Genomic DNA, 18811 nt, shown 5'->3' on the forward strand with positions numbered 1-18811 from the left:
AACAGTCCTCCGGCAGCTTGATAAAAGTCATGGAGTCACTCACAATAAAGAATGATCTTCTTCACGATCGCAAAACACACTCCCCACCCCCCTCTCCATGGTGTTTTTCTTCTCCCTCTGACCCTGGCTGCTCCATACCAGAGCTTCTTCACGTGGGCCAACCTCAGACCTCCCATTCGCATCACTCGAACAACCAGCCCACCTCTTCAGTGCTTAAGGACTTCACGATTCAAGACCTATCCTTCTTTTCCACAAACCAGTATTTGGATGTCCATGTCAAGCCTCACTATTCTAGTCTAGTTGGATGATGTTCTCATGTTGCCTGGAAATGAGAACATGCTGTATACCTTCAGGACATCCACTTGTGTCTGTGAAGATCAGTGAAATATCCAGTTAATGTTGGATCTACATGCACTTTTCCATCTTCTGAGCTTCATAAAAGGTGATTAGCAGCTCACACAAGACCCAGCTCAGATGTCGGATGTGGCTGAAGGACCCATTCCTACAATCCCCAAGCCACCAGAAGGTGTCCTTGTATCTGCGCCTACTGTAATTTCTGCTCAAAAAACGGTGGCAACGTTTCATCTTAACATCTTATCCTCATGTAGGCATCATTTCTCCTGGTCCAGAAGCTTTTGACATGCAGCTGAGGAGCTTCTCTGGTCCCCTTTGGACCCTACATGGTTCCCACCTTTCAATCCATGCAATACATTATAGATGTAAGACACCTCAGATACCAGAACACAGGAACCGCTGTTGACCTCGGACTGTGTGATGCAAATAGAAAATGGGAAATCAGGAACTCTTTGGCATTGTTCTGGCCCTGCAGGGGTAGAGACCTGAGCTGGAGGTACCGTGCATCTCTTCATTGTCTGAACAACCAAAGGGAACTTGGCCTACCTAAGGGCCTTCAACTTCCCCTTGGGAACTGGACGATTCCGCATTATAGAGCTGCACCCCAAGGCTCTCAGCTTATTTCTGGCCAAAGTGAGAGTATCCCATAACATTCTTCCATCAGACGCTATTGCTCCTGCAAAAAACAAAAAAGGTGACCCCCCCCCCCACCCAACTACTCCATCTGTACCGATGAGTATGCTCAGCAGCTAGCGTTGAAGCTATCCAACAGTGCAGTGTATTTTGTGAACATTTGGCAATTCCAAAGGGAGCGGCAGTATCTTAGCTTCTGCAGATACATTGAGCATTTCACTCCATCCACTTGCCCTCTTTGCTTCGAGCCCTTGAAAAAGCTCATCTATCATTCCAGCACCTGCCAGGGCTTCATGGCACACTCTAGGAAAACCCCTTGGGCGAAGGATTGAGTTTTAATCTGAGGTGTGGACACTTTTTTGCAAGCGCCAGGCACGATGGCCAACCTTATGCCTGAAACCCGTCCGTGGAACAATACGCAGTTTGCACTAGTTTCAAGGTCAACGAGAGTTTACGGCCTTCAGTGGGTCTGTACATACAACTGTCCTCGAGTATAGGAGGGCTTTATAGTAAAGGGGATGTCAGAGGTCAAAGCCATACAAGAGGAATTATTCCCTTTTCATCTCCAATTCTTCATTTGACCTTTCTTCATCCAACTGTCAAACCGTACGAGTGTAAGAACCTCAGCAAGCTCAAGAACAGACCCATTACTTCAGAGGAAGTTCCACCAGCACTGGAGGATGAGAACGAGGGAAGGATCTGATTTAAAAAAGGAATTCTAAGTTGGATGTGACAAGAGATGGGAAGGGGTAGGTCGGGGTTCGGGTTCGAGCGAGAGCCGCCGGAGCCGAAAGAGAAATAGAAAAATGAGAAAAAGGTAAAGAAGTTACCAGCTCTGGTGATTTATTGTCTGCACACCCCGATGGTCATCATCATCGCCTCGCCCATACCTCATGTTCCTGCCCTGTTTGTCGAGGTCTTAAAAAGCCTGGCGTGGCCTCACGCCCGTTTCGCCGTCTCCCTCCCGTCTCCGGCCTCCTGTCGATGCGACCCTCATGTTTACGATGTCTGGAGCTCATAAATCACCTCCCCAACATGTTTCTCCAATAACGTCAGACATGAATCATAAATATCCCTCCCCGTCCCGTCCCTCCCACCAGCTGATGTTTTATTAAAATGAGACGACGGGGGATAACAAGGACTCGGCCGTCGTTAGAATCATGTCATGTTTGTATTTTACAAGCAGGCCTTCTACTTCCTGCCAGGATCCAGTCCCACTTGACTGCACCCTGATCAGCGAGAAGCACACTGCACAGATAAGGCTGGCTTTCAGGGATGATGGAACATTTAACCAGAGCAGGAGGGAGTCACCGAGGTTGAAGACACCCTGGAGGTCCAGGCTGGATCTTTGCAGTCTGTGCCGTCATAGTACTTGGGATTTTAACCAACAACCTCATGATTTCACCTCAATCTGACATAGACATCCATGTCTGCAAGGACGCTTGTACTCAAACATCTCAGTTGCTGGATGAGATGCGGGAGGAACCCGGAGAACCCTGAGGAACCCAACGCAAACACGGGGAGAACATGGAGACTCCACACAGGAAGGAACCCTGTTGGAATCCAACCAGGGATCTTCTAGCTGTGAAGGTGAATCTCTAACCCCAGCAGATCTGTGTCACCTTATCAATAAAAAATACATGAGGGACCTTTGGATAAAGATGAAGGTCCTCTGGTCAGAGAATTTGGGCTGAAGGAAGATCTCAGTCCAGGTGGACAAAGATGGGTTTGTGAAGACTCTCAGTGGTCCAGATCATGGCATGAACTACTGGAATCCCTTATCTTCTCTCATTCAACAGGCTAGGTCCAGTCACTGGTTACTCCACGTCCCAGGTTTCAGATGCCACAGGAATGTGGACTTGAAAGTGCAGAGCTCTCTAGGAGACCCTGAAAGACCTCCTCAGAAGGAGGACCTCCTTCTTCTCCATCACATTCAGTAGAATCAGGAAGGGGCCAAGGGAGCTTCAGGACAGGAGGTGATGTTATATTTCCTGTTATTAACAATGCCTGTGTGAGGTCCACTGCCTCCGTAACACACCTACGGGACCAGGGACACTCACACACACACACACACACACACACACACACACACACACACACACACACACACACACACACACACACACTAAGGCTGGGTTTTACTTCCCCTTAAGGAAAGCTTAATTGACATGGATATATAACACCCAGCATTAATCAGGAAACTATTATTCTGACTTTATCACTGGAGAGCTGTATATAGGAAGTTCTTGTTCTCCAGGGATCAGTGTTACACACACACACACACACACACACACACACACACACACAGAGTTAACTTTCTCCTCCCGTACACCCCCTTTTTAAAAGGCTGCTCTATTGGATTGGAACAGCAACGTCCCACTGGGAGGCGTGGAAACATTGTGCAGGCAAGATTTGTTTAACACGTGTGTGAGCCCACATTTTTACACACACACACACACACACACACACACACACACACACACACACACACTCACAGACACACTACCCTCATATTAGAGACAAAACTCTTTGTTTACACAGGGAGATGTGCACACAGATACAGGCCCGGTAAAAACACACACACACACACACACACACACACACACACACGTACATGCTCACACAGGGGGAGGAGAGAAGCTATTTAAATGCTAAACAAGCGCTATCCCCCTGTTGGGGCAACGTGATAATACGAAGCATTGTCACATAAGCAACGCTCCGATGCTGGATTTGTACATGGAGAACTTAATTACAGGCAGCCTCCATCTTCTACGTGATCATGCGAGAACATCCACGGTGGGAGCGTGATCCAAGCTATCATCTCCATCCCGTGCGTGTTTGCATTTGCATGTTTATAAAGCTAATCTGCAAGCAGTTAGGAGAAGGGTACGTGTATGTGAACAGGCAAGTGCAAGGAAAGCCGGATTATCTTCATGAACTCTCAGCTGTGGCTTCAGCTTGTCCTCAGGATATTCTGGGACGGTCCAGACCTTCTGACTATCTCAGGTGGTCCGCATAGCGATGCAGGATAGGTGGTATAGATAATGAACGAATGAGGAGGAGCGGCAAAAGGGACGAGAAAAAATATGGACGAGGCAAAATTTATTTTTGGACTGCAGGAGGAACCCGGAGAACCCTGAGGAACCCCAAGCAGACACGAGGAGAACATGGAGACTCTTCTGGCTGTGAAGGTGAAGCTCCAACCCGTTCATATCTGTGTCACCTTGTGCCAATCATCTACAAAAATCCATGAAGGTCCTCTGGTCAGAGAGTTTGGGCCAAAGAGGTGATATATCTTTAACAACGGATATTCTGGAATAATACAGACCGACTGACCGGAGCAACTCATCAAATATCCCTCACCCCAACACAAACATCAGATCTCCAGGCTCTCCAGCGGCATCTTTCCCAGCGGCCTGGGATGGAGATGGAGATGGAGATGGAGATGGAGATGGAGATGGAGATGGAGATGGAGATGGAGATGGAGATGGAGATGGAGATACTGGTGGATGTGCTGAAGGGTGAGCTGAAGAGTCACCCTGAGGAGGAGGGGGGAGGGCTGGAGATAAAATTAGAACAGATGCTCGGACTTTACTGCTCCAACTCTTTTACTATGTTTCCATTACACACGCACACACACACACACACACAGACACACACACATCAGATGTGAGTGAACAGGATGAAAACAAAGGGGGGGTCAAAGCAAGGGTTCTGGAAAGGGGAGTGGAGCTCCACGGCAACACAGGGGAGCATTGAAATGGCCAAGGATGATCTTTAGAGATAAAGGTAGAGACTCAGGGTGGTGAGGAGGAGGTCAAAGGTCGTGTGAGACCCAGTGAAGCTCTGAGGAGCGAGCCAGCTCCTTGGAGATGGCGGAAGATCTGAATGGATGAGTGCTACGCCTCTCCTCTCCCTCCATCAGTGCATGATTGGAGGTCCATATCTCCTCCAGAGTCCCTGGGGTCTCATTGGTCAGGTCCCCAGGAGGTGGAGCTTGACCTCCCACAGCATCTCACCAGACATCCACCTTTCTTATTTCTTCTAGGAATATAAAAGCTATTATGTATCATTCCGCTATTAGCATGTAGCCATCAGCGCTGCTGCTATTAGCAGTTGACCCTGGTGCCCCCTCCGTTTCCTTCTATATAATAACTCCATTTATTAAAGGTCTTCACGTTGGTCCTGAAATGCAAATGATGACCTCTAAGTCCTAATCCTTGGGCAAAAGTGGATGTCACATCCTCAGGCTGGAGTGTCACTATGACAACGTGAGGTCCAGTGAACTGAAAGTCCTTCTCAGAGGTTGCTTTGGACGCAGCGTTCCATCTGGAAGTTAAAAAAGAAACGGCGGCGGAGGAAAAAAGCCAAACGGCATCATAAAATACTCGTGAGCGTCCCGGCTGCCAGGGTTTGGTCCGCTTCTCACACCGGGGCCAGATGAAGAATAACGCCTCAGCCAGGGAGCCGTCCCATTACGGAGCATAGCCTCTTTGTCAAGTGACACTGGGGGAGACAGGGAGCGAGGAAATGAGGGAAGGAGGGCGCAAGGGAGCAAGGAAGCGAAGCAACCAGGGAGAGAGGAAGCGAGGGAGTCATGGACTGCCGAAAGAGGGAACCAGGGAACCAGGTAGCAAGGAAATATGGGAACCAGAGAGCAAGGGAGTGAGGATATGAGGGAATGAGGGAGCAAGGGAGCAAGGAAACGAGGGAGCGAAGCTTTGCCCATGGCGTTCAGCACCAGGGCAACGGATGGATGCAGCCAGGACTCCTGGAGGCTGGAGGCTCCTTAGAGGACCAGGCCGCCCTGTCCCACCGTGGACAGGGGTATTAAAAGACCACTATCTTCATCAGTTGGAGGGTACACACACACACACACACACACACATTGTGCATCCATCTGCGGTCAGATGGATGATGTGGATTCAAACCCGCGACGTCAGCACGCTGCCACCCTGCTGAGTCACCAGCTCCATATCCTCTCCTGCCCAGAGCATCCTGATGAGCAGACCTGCTGCTCTGACCCTGGACCTCCAGCAGCACCTGGACGTTCTCTGGAGGACCAGGACTAACATCCTGCTCGCAGCACACTCACACACATGGACCAGCACACCTTCACCGACGGGTAAGATGATTCCACCGACACCATCCATCCATCCACTCATTCAACCATCCATCCATTCATTCATTTATTCATTCATTTATCCATCCATCCATTTGTTCATTCATTCATCCATCCATTGACTCATTGATTCATTCTTTAATCCATCCATCCAGCCATCCATCCATCCATCCATCCATCTATTGATCCACATTGATCCATCCATCCATCCATTGATCCATCCATCCATCCATCCATCCATTCATTCATTCATTCATTCATTCATTCATTCATTCATTCATCCCTCTGCTCACTCATATATCCATCCATCCATTTGTTCATCCATCCATCCGTCAGTCCATCCATCCATCCATCCATCCATCCATTCATTCATTCGCTCATTCATCCATCCATCCATTTGTTCATTCATTAATTCATTAATTCATTCATCCACTCATTGATTCATTCTTTCATCCACCCATCTATCCATCCATCCATCATCCATCCATCCATCCATCCATCCATTCATTCATTCATTCATCCATCCATCTATCCATTCATTACATTTATTCATTTTTTCGTCCATCCATTCATTTATTCAGTCATCCATCCATGATTCATGTATTCATTCATTCATTTATCCATCCATCCATCCACCCATCCATAAATTCATTCATCCATCCATTCATTCATTCATTTATTGATCCATCCATTCATTCATCCATCCATCCATTCATTCATTTATTGAGCCATCCATCCAACCATCCATCCATCCATCCATTTGTTCATTCATTTGTTCATTCATCCATCCATCCACTCATTGATTCATTCTTCAATCCATCCATCCATCCATCCATCCATCCATTCATCCACCGATCCATTCCTTATCTGCCCTGGGAATCCTTCCTCCCTGTCACTCAGCCGTTATATGGAGATGTACTATCATGTGTTTGGACTACTGGAGGAGCCCAGAGAACCCTGATGAAGCGTCCTCAGACGGGGTGAGAAGATGGAGTCTCCACAGAGAACATCCCCTGTGGGACTCCAAGCAGGGACCTCATGTCCATGAGGAAGCTCCAGGCCCTGCTCCTCCTTGCCTCCAGAAATGAATGAGGGGGACCTCCTGTCTGGTGAGGTTAAAGGAGAAGATCCTTCCAAACATTCGCTCCTCAGCAGGTTCCTGCATGAGCAACGCTCTTCTTCTCCTTCTTCTTCTTCTCCGGGCCTTTTTGTTAATTCCCGGCTCTTCTGCTGAGTTCAGGCGGTCTCCAGGGCGGTGATGGATGTTCTTCTGAGGCCCGGCCCTTCCCTCCTGCCTCCTCCATCCCGGTGTCCTTGCCGCCACCCTTCCCCTCTCGTATATCTCCAGCACCTCTTTGCGCTTCGTCATCCTCCTGCAGTTTATGGCTCTCTCTATCTCCCTCCTCGCTTCTCTAAATCTCTCATTCATCTCAATTCCCCTCCTGGCTGCTCCTTCTTCTCCTCACCCTCCTCACCTTCCTCTCCCTCCACGCTGCTCCGCGCCCTGGTGAAGATCCAGGAGGATCCGGAACCTTCACGGGTCAGACCACTTCCCGAACCCGGCTCAGGTCCTCTCAGGAGCACCGGGTCAGGAGGTGAGAAGGTGAGGTCCAAAATAATTCACACTATATGTGTGTGTGTGTGTGTGTGTGTGTGTGTGTGTGTGTGTGTGTGGGAACGGAGCTCCAGAAGGACCTCACTTGTCCTAAACCAGGGGTCGGCAACCTGCGGCTCCGAGTGGCTTAGGAAAACAAATGATAAGTATTTAATTGAAGTGTATTTTATTTTTGTTAGTTCCTTTTTAAAATTTTAATTCTAAATTGGAAGATTGTTGTGATCTTGAAATATTAAAACAAAATTATACTTATTATTTTTCGACGCTTAAATTAGCCGGTATACCCGCCAAGACGCCGTCAATTTATCGAGATTTTAAACCACAGGTAGGAAAAAAATGAAAAAGCAATATATACAGCGGTACCTTTATTTTAAACGTCAAAAAGTAACGGCGGCTCCCGGTGTTTTCTTTTCGGTGGAAACCGGGTCCAAATGGTTCTTTGGGTGTTAAAAGTTGCCGACCCCTGTCTTAAACCTAAGCCAGGTCATCTGAGAAGAACCTCAGAGCTCAAACATCTCCATGCGGGAAAGCAACAGCTGGAGATCCTGCAGCTGGATCACCTTCAGCTGGATTGGAGGCTCTGACTCATGAGAAGGTTGAACTCCAAGGTGAGGAGCTCCAAAAGGAAAATGTGTCACACACACGTTTCCTCTTTACTCAACTGGAAGGTTCTTGTCCACCTTTCTTTCTCCTCCTCCTCTCTTTTCCTCCAACCCTCGTCCTCTCTTCCTCCTAATCTTTCTCCTCCTCCTGTCTTTCTTGTCCTCTCCTCTTCTCCTCCACCCCTCCTCCTCTCTTTCTCCCCTCCTCTACCTCTCCACTTCATTTGCACCCCTTCTCTCCTCTTTTCCTCTTCTTCTCCACCTCTCCATCCCTCCTCTCCTCCTCCTCTCATCTCTTTCTCCTCCTTTTCTCTTCCTCCTCCTCTCCTCCACCTCTCCACCTATTTTGCACCATATTTTCCTCTTTTCCTCCACCTCTCCTCCTCCTCTCTTTCTCTTCCTCTCCTCTTTTCCTCCACTCCTCGTCCTCTCTTCCTCCTCTCTTTCTCCTCCTCTTCCCTTTCTCATCCTCTTCTTCTCCTCTCCTCCTCTCATCTCTTTCTCCTCCTTTTCTCTTCCTCCCCCTTTCTCCTCTCCTCCTCCTCTTTCTCCTCCTGTCTTTCTTGTCCTCTCCTCCATCTCTCCACCTATTTTGCACCCCTCCTCCTCTCCTCTTTTCCTCTTTTCCTCCACCTCTCCTCCTCCTCTCTTTCTCCCTCCTCTCTCTTCTCCTCCTCCTGTCTTTCTGTTCCTCTCCTCTTCTCTTCCACCCATCCTCCTCTCTTTTTCCTCTCCTCCTCCTCTCCTCCACCCCTCTCCTCTGTTTGTCCTCCTCTCTTTCTCCTCCTGCTCTCTTCCTCTCCTCTATCCCTCCACCACTCTTGCCCCCCTTCTCCTCCTTTTTGACTTTTCCTCTTCTCCTCCACCTCTCCTCCGCCCTTCCTCTTCTCCTCCCTTCTTTCTCCTCTCCTTCTTTCCTCCTCCTCTCCTCTTCCTCCCCTCCTCTCCTCTTCCTTTCTTCCTCCCCTCAGTGATCCACAGCCGGTGTCTCTGTCGGTGACAGCCTCGTTCTGCCGCCAGTCCATCTACTGGTCAGATCTATATAACACTCACTGCCCGCTGTAAATCAACACACACACACACACACACACACACACACACACATACACTCACAGACACATACACAGGGTCTCCCTCCGCCTCCACGATTGATGTCCATGGTTTTGCTAAACACCCAAGATAATTACACTCCACACAAACACACAAACACACACACACACACACATGCATGCATGCATACACACATGCATACACACACACATGCATACACACTTCTACCCCTCTCACTCCCTTCGTGTGTGAATGTGTAGGGCTGTACACATACACACTGTCCATATCTTGTCAGTCCAGCTTTCTCTCTCTCTCTCTCTGTTTCACACACACACACACACACACACACACACACACACACATAATGTAAACTTTCCATTCCATTAATACAGTCTCTTTATGTAGTACACATAGGGGGGCGTGATGGGTGGGCAGCACCTGCTGGCCCCTCAAACACTTAGACAAAAATGTGTGTGTGTGTGTGTGTGTGTGTGTGTGTGTGTGTGTGTGTGTGTGTGTGTGTGTGTGTGTGTGTGTATGTGTGTGTGTGTGTGTGTGTGTGTTGAGACTTGAATAAATGGGTAAATTATACAGTGGAGCAAACAAAGGGCCGCCTGTCACTCAAAGGTGCTTTATCCTGACTGACTGCCGTCACACACGCACACGCGCGTACACATACGGGCACACACGCACACACTTTTGTTTCCGGTGTAGTGTGTACAGCGACGTGCACCATTCAACTGCACCAGTCAGTACGTCTCCCGCTGTTTGAAGTACTTTAAGAAGTACTCGAAGTATTTGCACACGAGTACCTACTGAGTCCAGCTTTCGGCACACTGGGTGTAAAACCGCACCACACACACACACACACACACACACACACACACACACACACACACTCCTCCTCAGTGGTGCGTAAAGCGCTTTTCCTGCCACTGGATCTCCGTTCTAGCAGATACACAGGATCGGCTCGTAGGCAGCGCGTCCACGCGTGCACAAATCACCCACACACACACACACACACACACACACACGCACGGCCGCCTTACCGGGGGCTCCGGTAAGTAATCCCGCGTCCAGCGGCGCCGGTTGTGCCAGTAATCCCAGCGCTGCTCCCTCAGGGAACCGCATACATCTTCTCCATCCCGGGCTGTGCGTTAAATGGGGGGTCTTCTTCAACTCAAACCCCGCTCCTGGTCCTGGTCCTGGTCCTGGTCTTGGTTTGGTCCGGGTCCTGGTTCTCCTCCGAAGGATCTCAGCACGTTCTGCCCCCGGTCCGGTCTCTTACGGTCCGTGTCGGATCCCTCCCGCGTCTCCTCGGGATCCTTCCGGTTGCGGGTTCGACTCCCGCGCCCTGGCCGTCAGGTGGCCGCCCCCGCAAGGGGTCCCGGTGCGGATCCGGTGCTGGCCGCCGGCTCTCCCCCGGTGACCATCCCCGCCGCCGGGAACCCGGAGGCGCGCCTGAGAGTCAGTGCTAATGAGGAGGAAATCGATCGATCGATCAATATCTGCAGCCAATATCCATAGGTGTGGGGGGGTGGGGAGGGGGTCTCTAAGCCCCCCGTCTGTCAATCAGCCGATTAATAAACGGATCGATCAGAAGTGGATCCACATCCAGACCTGGGGGGGGTCAGGAGGAGCCGCGGATCCTGGACCCCCGGTCCGGCGGCTCATCCGATCCGACGCCTCCGACGCTCCGGAACCCCGGACGGCTCTCCGCCCCCCCGGGGGAAAGACCACAGGACCGGGGACCCGCCCTCCTCTGCCCCAAGACCCGGACCCGGACCCGGACCCGGACCCAGCCTGGGTCCGCTGTGGGAGAAGATCCAGACGCGGTCCACTCGGGAGGAAGGGGGAGGTCACTTTCTGGAGGTCCCTCTCCGCGGTGTGGAGGTCCGGAGGAGAAGCGCGTCTGCTGGGTTCTCCTCCGATCCGGCAGGAGATGGGAGGAAGAGGGGGAGGAGGAAGAGGAGGAGGAGGAGGAGAAGGAGGAGGAGGAGAATCTTCTTGCTCAGAGAATGAACACGCTGCTTACCGGAGAGGAGAAAGTGTGAGGAAGAAGAAGAAGAGGAGGAGGAGGAACCAACTCCCGCGTCCTCACCAGGATGAAGAGCCGGCACTTCCACCCGCTGAACGCGCCAGAAGAGCGGATGTGACCTCCTCTCCTCCTCTCCTTCTCTCCTTCTCTCCTTCTCTCCTCCTCTCCTCCTCCAGACCTCCAACACGAACCCAGAAATGCAAGAATATCAGTGGTCCTCACATTCTTCTGCACCTGTCCCAGAGAGGAGGAGGAGGAGGAGGAGCTGCCATTTCCACAGGAGGCTTTTATCCAAAGTGCCTTAAGAGTCCACAGGACTGAAGGGGGGGGGCAACATCCGGGACGTTGATGCCCCCCCATACACACACACACACACACACACACAGGCACAAGTGCGCACACACACAGAGGAGTGTGTGCCGTCAGAGATGCTGACCAGAACCCTGGACGTGAAGGGCGCTGTTCTTTCAGCACCACAGGCACTGCGTGTGTGTGTGTGTGTGTGTGTGTGTGTGTGTGTGTGTGTGTGTGTGTGTGTGTGTGTGTGTGTGTGTGTGGGAGAGGGTCGCTCAGGATTTATCCATCTTTTTTATGTTTTTTTTTTTCTTGTTTGTTTTTTTAGTTTTGGACGTTTGAAGCACCTCTGCTCTCTCCTGCACGGAGGAACTTCACCTCCACGAGCAACAGAGAGGAGGAGGGAGAGAAAGGAAAAGAGAAGGAGAGGAAGGGAGAGGAAGAGAGGGGAAGGGAGAGGGGGATCTGGTTAACGATCGCTCGAGCCTCAGCGTGTTGAAAAGTGCCGCTCTGTCGCCTCCTTTCGGCGGGAAAAGGAAATGCTCAGGGATGGAGGAGGAGGAGGAGGTGAGAAGAAAGGAGAATTAAACTGATGATGAGTCAATAAATTAATGTAAAGACTTGGACTTTATTCACCTTCAGACATGAATGGATGGATGGATGGATGGATGGATGGATGGATGGATGGATGGATGGACGGATGGACGGATGGATGGGTTTTGAAGAGTCATGTGACCTTCTCCACCCGGACCAGCGGCGATCGGCTCATCACATCCTTGGGGTTTTGCGTTCACGACGGTCGTAGCACTCCGAGGTCAGTTCGAGGACCACCGTCGACTTTTGCTTTTCCACCGCGCTGCTTTCGAGCAGCTCGTGCGCGGCTCCAGGGCTGTATAATGACTCCTCGGGATGTGTGAGACACACGGCGGAAAACGTTACACTCCAAAACTCCCAGATGCAGGACATGAATTATTCACCATGCAAACTCCGGCGTATATCTTAAAGGCCAAAATGTGCCAAAGTTAGCAAAGCCTGGGTTCCCGGTACAGCTCTGCAGATAGCGAGCCCCGTGAAACCATGAAAATTCATGAAAATACATCAGCGGAAGTATAAACGTGGATTCGCTGCGCAGCCAGGAGCTGAGTCCTGCTGGCAGGAGCCGGCGGCGTGGACAGGTGCTCCTGGTGGCGCCTCCAAACCCAGAGCTTTTAGCAGATGGTTCGCTCCACGTAAGGAGTCTCTGGCCTCCGTCCCTCGCCCTGGTGTCCCGCGGTTATGGGATGGAGGGGCCGCAGACGGCACGTGCGTGACTCGGCCGTGCAGAAAATGTCCTGGACCCGGTCCCTGGACCTGAAGGAGGTCCGGATGAAGGATGCGGCCAAAGATAAGAAGCATCCAGATGTTTTACCTGAGCCTGCAAGAGTTAATAGTTTGTTCACGCTGACCGGCAACCAGGACCTCAGTGAGGAGGCCGCCGTAGATGCTCGGGCTCCAGGGTTTGCACCAACATCAACGCCTGCGCTGGTATACACCAAGAAGACATGGTCCTCTCAAAGGTCGCCCCAGAAGAAGAAGCGGAGCTGTACCTGCAGCCACAGCGCCGGTGTTGGGAAAATGCTAACGAAATGATGCTAGCCAACAGGCTAACTGTGTGTTTTGCGGGTCCTGCTCACAGCATCTTCAGCCAGCAGGTAGATGAAAATGTAAAGAGTAGCATCTAGGCCTGAACTGTTTGCCAGCCATTAAAAAGATTTCCCGGCCATCTGTTCGTTTTTTTTTGGGGGGGTGGGGGGGGTTTATGGATCATCTAGAGAAATGGGTCAGCGTCAGAAGAAAAGGAGCTCCACCAGGCAGCAGAAGAAAGTGGCATCTGTGTCCCGCTGAGCTCAGATGGTCACCCCTTGGTCTCCACATCCGGCGAGCAGAGGCCGCCCGCGGAGGACGCCTGCTGGTCTGCGGTTCTGCGGGCCTGCGGCGACGCTCCTCTGCTCAGGGGGGGCCGACAGACTGCCGCTTTGTGTGTGAGAACATGGATGGGAAGCCGGAAGCGGGTGTTCGGAGCGGACGTACGCCTTGCAGGCTCCGCCCGCAATCACAAATGCAGGTTTGCAGACCGTTGCACCCACGATGCTCCCCTGATCCCATTCTTCTACACCTTTTCACCCAGTCAGGTCCATGACCTGGCGACCTCTGTGTGCCCAGTGGACTTAGGCGGTCCGCTATTGGCTGGATGAATAAATGTATGATCACCTCCGTTCCCCCATGTACTGCATTACATTACATTACATTACATTACGGTCATTTGGCAGATGCTTTTATCCAAAGTCGCCAAAAGATCCGAAGTACCAGTAGACGGAAGTCAGAAGTGACCGCTCAACCAGATTGCCGTCTCAGAACCGTACTGACATCATAAATGACACAGCGGTAGAAACCTCGGGACGTCAATCATGTGAGTTTGTATAAAACTGCCATGCAGTTTGATTCATCGTACCATTCATTCACTTGTTATCCCCACGGTTCAGCCTCTCCCTGCTGTGATTGGACGAGCACCCAGGACCGGACCAATCACGGGGTCTCATACGGAGATAAACAACCGTCCACCCTATCATTCACACATCTGGACAACGTAGGGTCTCCAGTGAAGCTCCTGCATGTGTTTGGACTGTGGGAGGAACCCAGGGAACCCTAAGGAACCCCACGCAGACACGGGGAGAACGTGGAGACTCCACACAGGAAGGAACCCTGTGGGAATCCAACCAGGGATCTTCTGGTTGAGGAGGAAGCTTCACCGTTGCTCCACCGTTCCATGGTTTCACCAAATCTAAATGTTATTTCAAGGGGCCCTTTGTCAGCAAGACATGAATGAATATTTTTTTTCACAGGGCTTTCCGTCTGAGAAGAATAGCTGAGAAGGTCTTTCTCATGACTAAGACCTCCAAGGAGCTTCACTCAGCTTTAACCAGAGGTCATATAGACTCGCCCTCCGCCGCCTCCGATCCCTGTCCACCTCAGCAGAAGACGTCCTGTCTCCAGGGACGTCATAAAGCAGGATGTAAGGATAAAGCTGAGTTGGAACCAGAGCCGGAAACCATGGAAGACGTCCCTGTGTGTTACCATGGAGACAGAACAGCACAGCGTTGGACAGCGATCGAAGACGGCGGCTTTTACTGTGAAAAAACACGCTCAGTGTGAGACGCTCCCAGGGACTCCTGTCAGGACCTGCGGGGCGGCCAGGAATTCTGCACAAAAAGGAAGTTCATCCACTAAATCCCCAACGTTGATCATCTCAGGTGGCAAGAAGAAAGAGAAGGGAGGTAAAGACCTTCAACACAATCACAACATTAACTCCAGTGCCTCCATCTTCTGATTTTCTGGGCTGAACCGGCAGAGTCCTGGACCAGCAGAGAGCCCCGGTAGGAGTTGCTTCCAGACGTTTGTTGGCGCCACCTCCTCCGCAGCCATCGCTTCCGCCACCCCCAAGCTCCATCAGGTCCTCACCAGGGGATTGAAAGCTTGGATAATCTAGTGTGGTTCTCCAGAGCGACCACACGAGAAGCTCTCCATCCCGTCATATCTCCGAAACATCAAGTCACACTTACTGCCAACACGTTTGCAGGAGTGATGAAGAGTCCATTTGTGACACATGTTCTGCTCCAGGAGGTGGTGGGGTCTCCAGGAGAGTCAGGAAGCCATCAAGGAGCCGCGTCTACTTCACAGTGATTTTAAGTTTCATGAGTAACAGTCCGGATTCTCAGCAATGGAGCAGAAACCCAAGGAGGAGGAGGTCTGCGGGGGAGGGGACACACACACAGGGATATCACATACATAACCCTTGTGTTGTCTTGCGGGTCAAAAGTGACTCACTACCATGTTTAGCTGTAGAAAAAACACCTTAACCTATTTTTTTCCAACTTGAAATTTTATGACTTTTCCTAAAGAGACCCCATCATTAGGAAAAGTGATACTTCTTTTTTGTTTATGTTTCCATGTGAGCTGTACACCACTAGGGTACAAAGATTGTCTTATGGGTCATTTTTGACCAGTAGGCCAAGGGGAGTAAACGCAATGTTAAGATCACACGAGAATTAAGAAATAGACAAAAAGAAACATTCACTCATCTATTCATTCAGTCTTTCAGGATCTTCACCGGTGTTCCTGCAGTCAGGGTGGCTGCAGCCTGTCCCCGCTGTGATTGGCCGAGAGACGGGTTCAGCCTGGCCAATCACAGGGACACTTACACAGACATCCAGCCATCCACACGTCGGGACACTGCAAGGTCTCACGCGCATTTTTGGACCGGACAGCAGGAGGAACCTGGAGAAACGGTTCTCTGGGGTTCCATGTGGAAGTGGAGATGTGGTGAAGACACTGACACAGAGGTCAGAGGTCAAACACACACCCAAACACATCAAACACACACACACACACTCATACACTCATTGCTGTTTCTCCAAGTGAGCTCTCACAGCCCCGAACAACCTCTAAGCTGTTCCCACATCGGCCCACACACACACACACACACACACACACACACACACACACACACACACACTGCAGCCCCTAGACCTGATGTGTGTATTGGTGACATGTAGTTAAACTTCTATTCACAGTTGCAGCAAATGAAGGTAAGTACGTTACTAGAGCCTCTCCGTGCACGTTTACATCTGAACTCCTGCTGATCGAGGAGGTCCCTCCGTCATGAGCGCAACATCTGGCACGCCATTCCCACCCCTCCATCCGTGCACACCACGTGCACCCTCAGACTCAGACTCCAGTCACCACGCGGTCCAGCGGGACGGGATCCACAACGTCCGAACGTCTCTATGACACCCGTCAACGTGAACGCCTGAATGTCTGGGAGAAGCAGCTGTTCTGCACCTGGAAACCATTCCAACCAAAGACTCCACCCAACATTTTCTACGTTCTCCTCCACCGAGCAGGACAAACATCTCCTAACCCCCTCCGCCCTCCTTCTGATAACACAGCCCGAGGAACCAACGGTCACCTTCACTGAAGCTTCTGACCAAGCACTTTCCAAGATGCTGCCCTGAAACATCGTGCTCTGGAGATAACACCTGGTCCCAGACCACCCATGGAGCACCTGAAGACAGGATCAGCCCGGGCGGACCTGACCCCGATTCCCAGAGGACCAGAAGGCGGCACTGGACCATGAAGTTCACACAGCATCATCTTCTACATACACACACACACACACTCCTTCCATCTGCATCTCCAGGGACACTCGTACTCTCAGCGAACAAAGGGCAAACCTGACAAGAGCATCAGAAGCTCACACACACACACACACACACACACACAGACAGACAGTTTTATTAGTCATGAGTCATACCTGCAAACAGCTGGTTCTGAAGACACTCATCTGATGAATCTGTTCTGTTTTCAAGACGGTGCCTGGAGGTGGTCTTTGTCAGAGTCTGGTGTCCTTCACCCGGTCCACCTGCGCATTCATGAGGAATGAATGGAGACAACATGAGCAGTTGTATTTCCTGGTTTATTCCCCGCCAAGCATCATGCAAATCATAACAAAAGATATATACATCTCATTTCCAGACTATAAGCCGCCACTTTTTTTCCACACGATTTGAACACTGTGGCCTAAAAAATGATGTTGCTAATTAATGGATTTTTGGGGGGGCTTACAAGCTTCATGCTACCAAAACTCATCACATGGGACTAATGAAATTACCGTGAAATTCTGAGACTGAAGAAGACGACTTTAACGGTTTTAGTGCGCAGGAGGAAGACGAAGATAGCGATCAGCTTGAGTAGGACAAAGCAAGGATAGAAAATGGATGTGTCATTTATTATTAACCTTTTTCATTAATGGGTTACAGACACTGTTTGGAAAAAAAGCATTTCCGGTACGCTTTTGTGAATGTTACGGGTATATATGTAATTGAAAGAAAAAAAAAAGTTTCTATGTAAATATCTCATGTTACAACATGGACACCTGTGGCTTTTAGACAAATGCAGCCCATATATGCACACATATATTTATTTAGCTATTTTTTAGCCGGTGCGGCTTATATTCAGGTTCAGTCTGGTAATTACGTTATGTATTAGCTTAGCGGTTAGCCGTTGAGAAGCTCCGGGATCCAGGTGGATCTTCGGTCCCTGACGCAGCGTGTTGGTCAGTTCATAAGATCGACAGTTCTTCACTTCGTTCATCTTCTCACACCTCCATGAATATCGTGGACCTCAGAGGAGAGCAGCGCCACAACCTACAACGAGTTCTTTAAACGCTCCGAGTGGAAGGACTCGCCAAACCTGAGAGAGATCCACCTTAAGATCCAAACCTTATTGTAGAATATTGACTGTGGACACAGTAATATTGAACAGTTAACCATATATGTTTACTTGCAATCTGCACATGCGCAGACTCGCTGTAGGCGGGGCTCATGTCTGTTGGTACGAATTGCTATCATCACCTGTGCTCTGCTCTTCAGTAAAATAACTAAGTGCTACTCCAATATCTCCGGTCGCCTCTTTTAACACAGAACACAACACTTATCCAGGAGTGTTCCATGAACCTGTCCTCTCAGGAGAGTCAGCAGAGACAACCAGGTTTTCCTGTGGAGACCCCTCCCATCCCAGCATCTCAGCCCGCAGTGCAGAGACATTCTTCTTATTTCATGTATTTCCGGAATCATCCATTTCTGTGGATTCCACAGGTTCCTCCGAGGACCTCGGCCGCCGCTTGCCGGAACAACACCGCTAATGGCTTCCTGGGAAATTCCTGATCTCCTGCGTGTGTCAACCCCCCCCGGAGATATCCAAATCCTTCACTGACAGAACACCATCAGCTCGTATCTCCTGGAGAAAGTCTGCTGGAGAAATATAGTTTCACCCGTGGCTGGTAGCGGATGACCTCAGAGCTGATCTTCTCAGAACACCAGCTGGAGGAGATTCCATCAGAGTGACGTTGAGTCTTTGGACTCTCTTTATGTTTTGATGATGGAGAGTAAATGTCACACACCCTCATCATCACCGTCATCATCGTGTGAGGAAGAAATGAAAGGTCTGCAGTGGGTGGACCCACGGGTATCTATACAGGGATTCATCCTTTGTCTTCAGTCTGCTCA

General features: G+C 50.4%; 1 protein-coding gene across 2 annotated transcripts in view; it reads right to left on the reverse strand.

Annotated features, from left to right (window-relative positions):
• Positions 1 to 10938, reverse strand: part of il1rapl2 (interleukin 1 receptor accessory protein-like 2) — a 305106-nt gene extending 294168 nt beyond the window's left edge. For both annotated transcript variants that reach the window (XM_086178714.1, XM_086178713.1), the window contains exon 1: positions 10426 to 10938. In XM_086178714.1, the coding sequence (XP_086034840.1) occupies positions 10426 to 10507 (82 nt within the window). In that variant the 5' untranslated portion in view covers positions 10508 to 10938. The remainder of the gene's footprint in view (positions 1 to 10425) is intronic.
• Positions 10939 to 18811: the final 7873 nt, after the last annotated feature.

Source organism: Fistularia commersonii, chromosome 31 (assembly GCF_037954325.1).
Source record: "Fistularia commersonii isolate RoL2024-O1a breed Wild chromosome 31, RoL_Fcom_v1.0, whole genome shotgun sequence".
Lineage (NCBI taxonomy): Eukaryota > Metazoa > Chordata > Actinopteri > Syngnathiformes > Fistulariidae > Fistularia > Fistularia commersonii.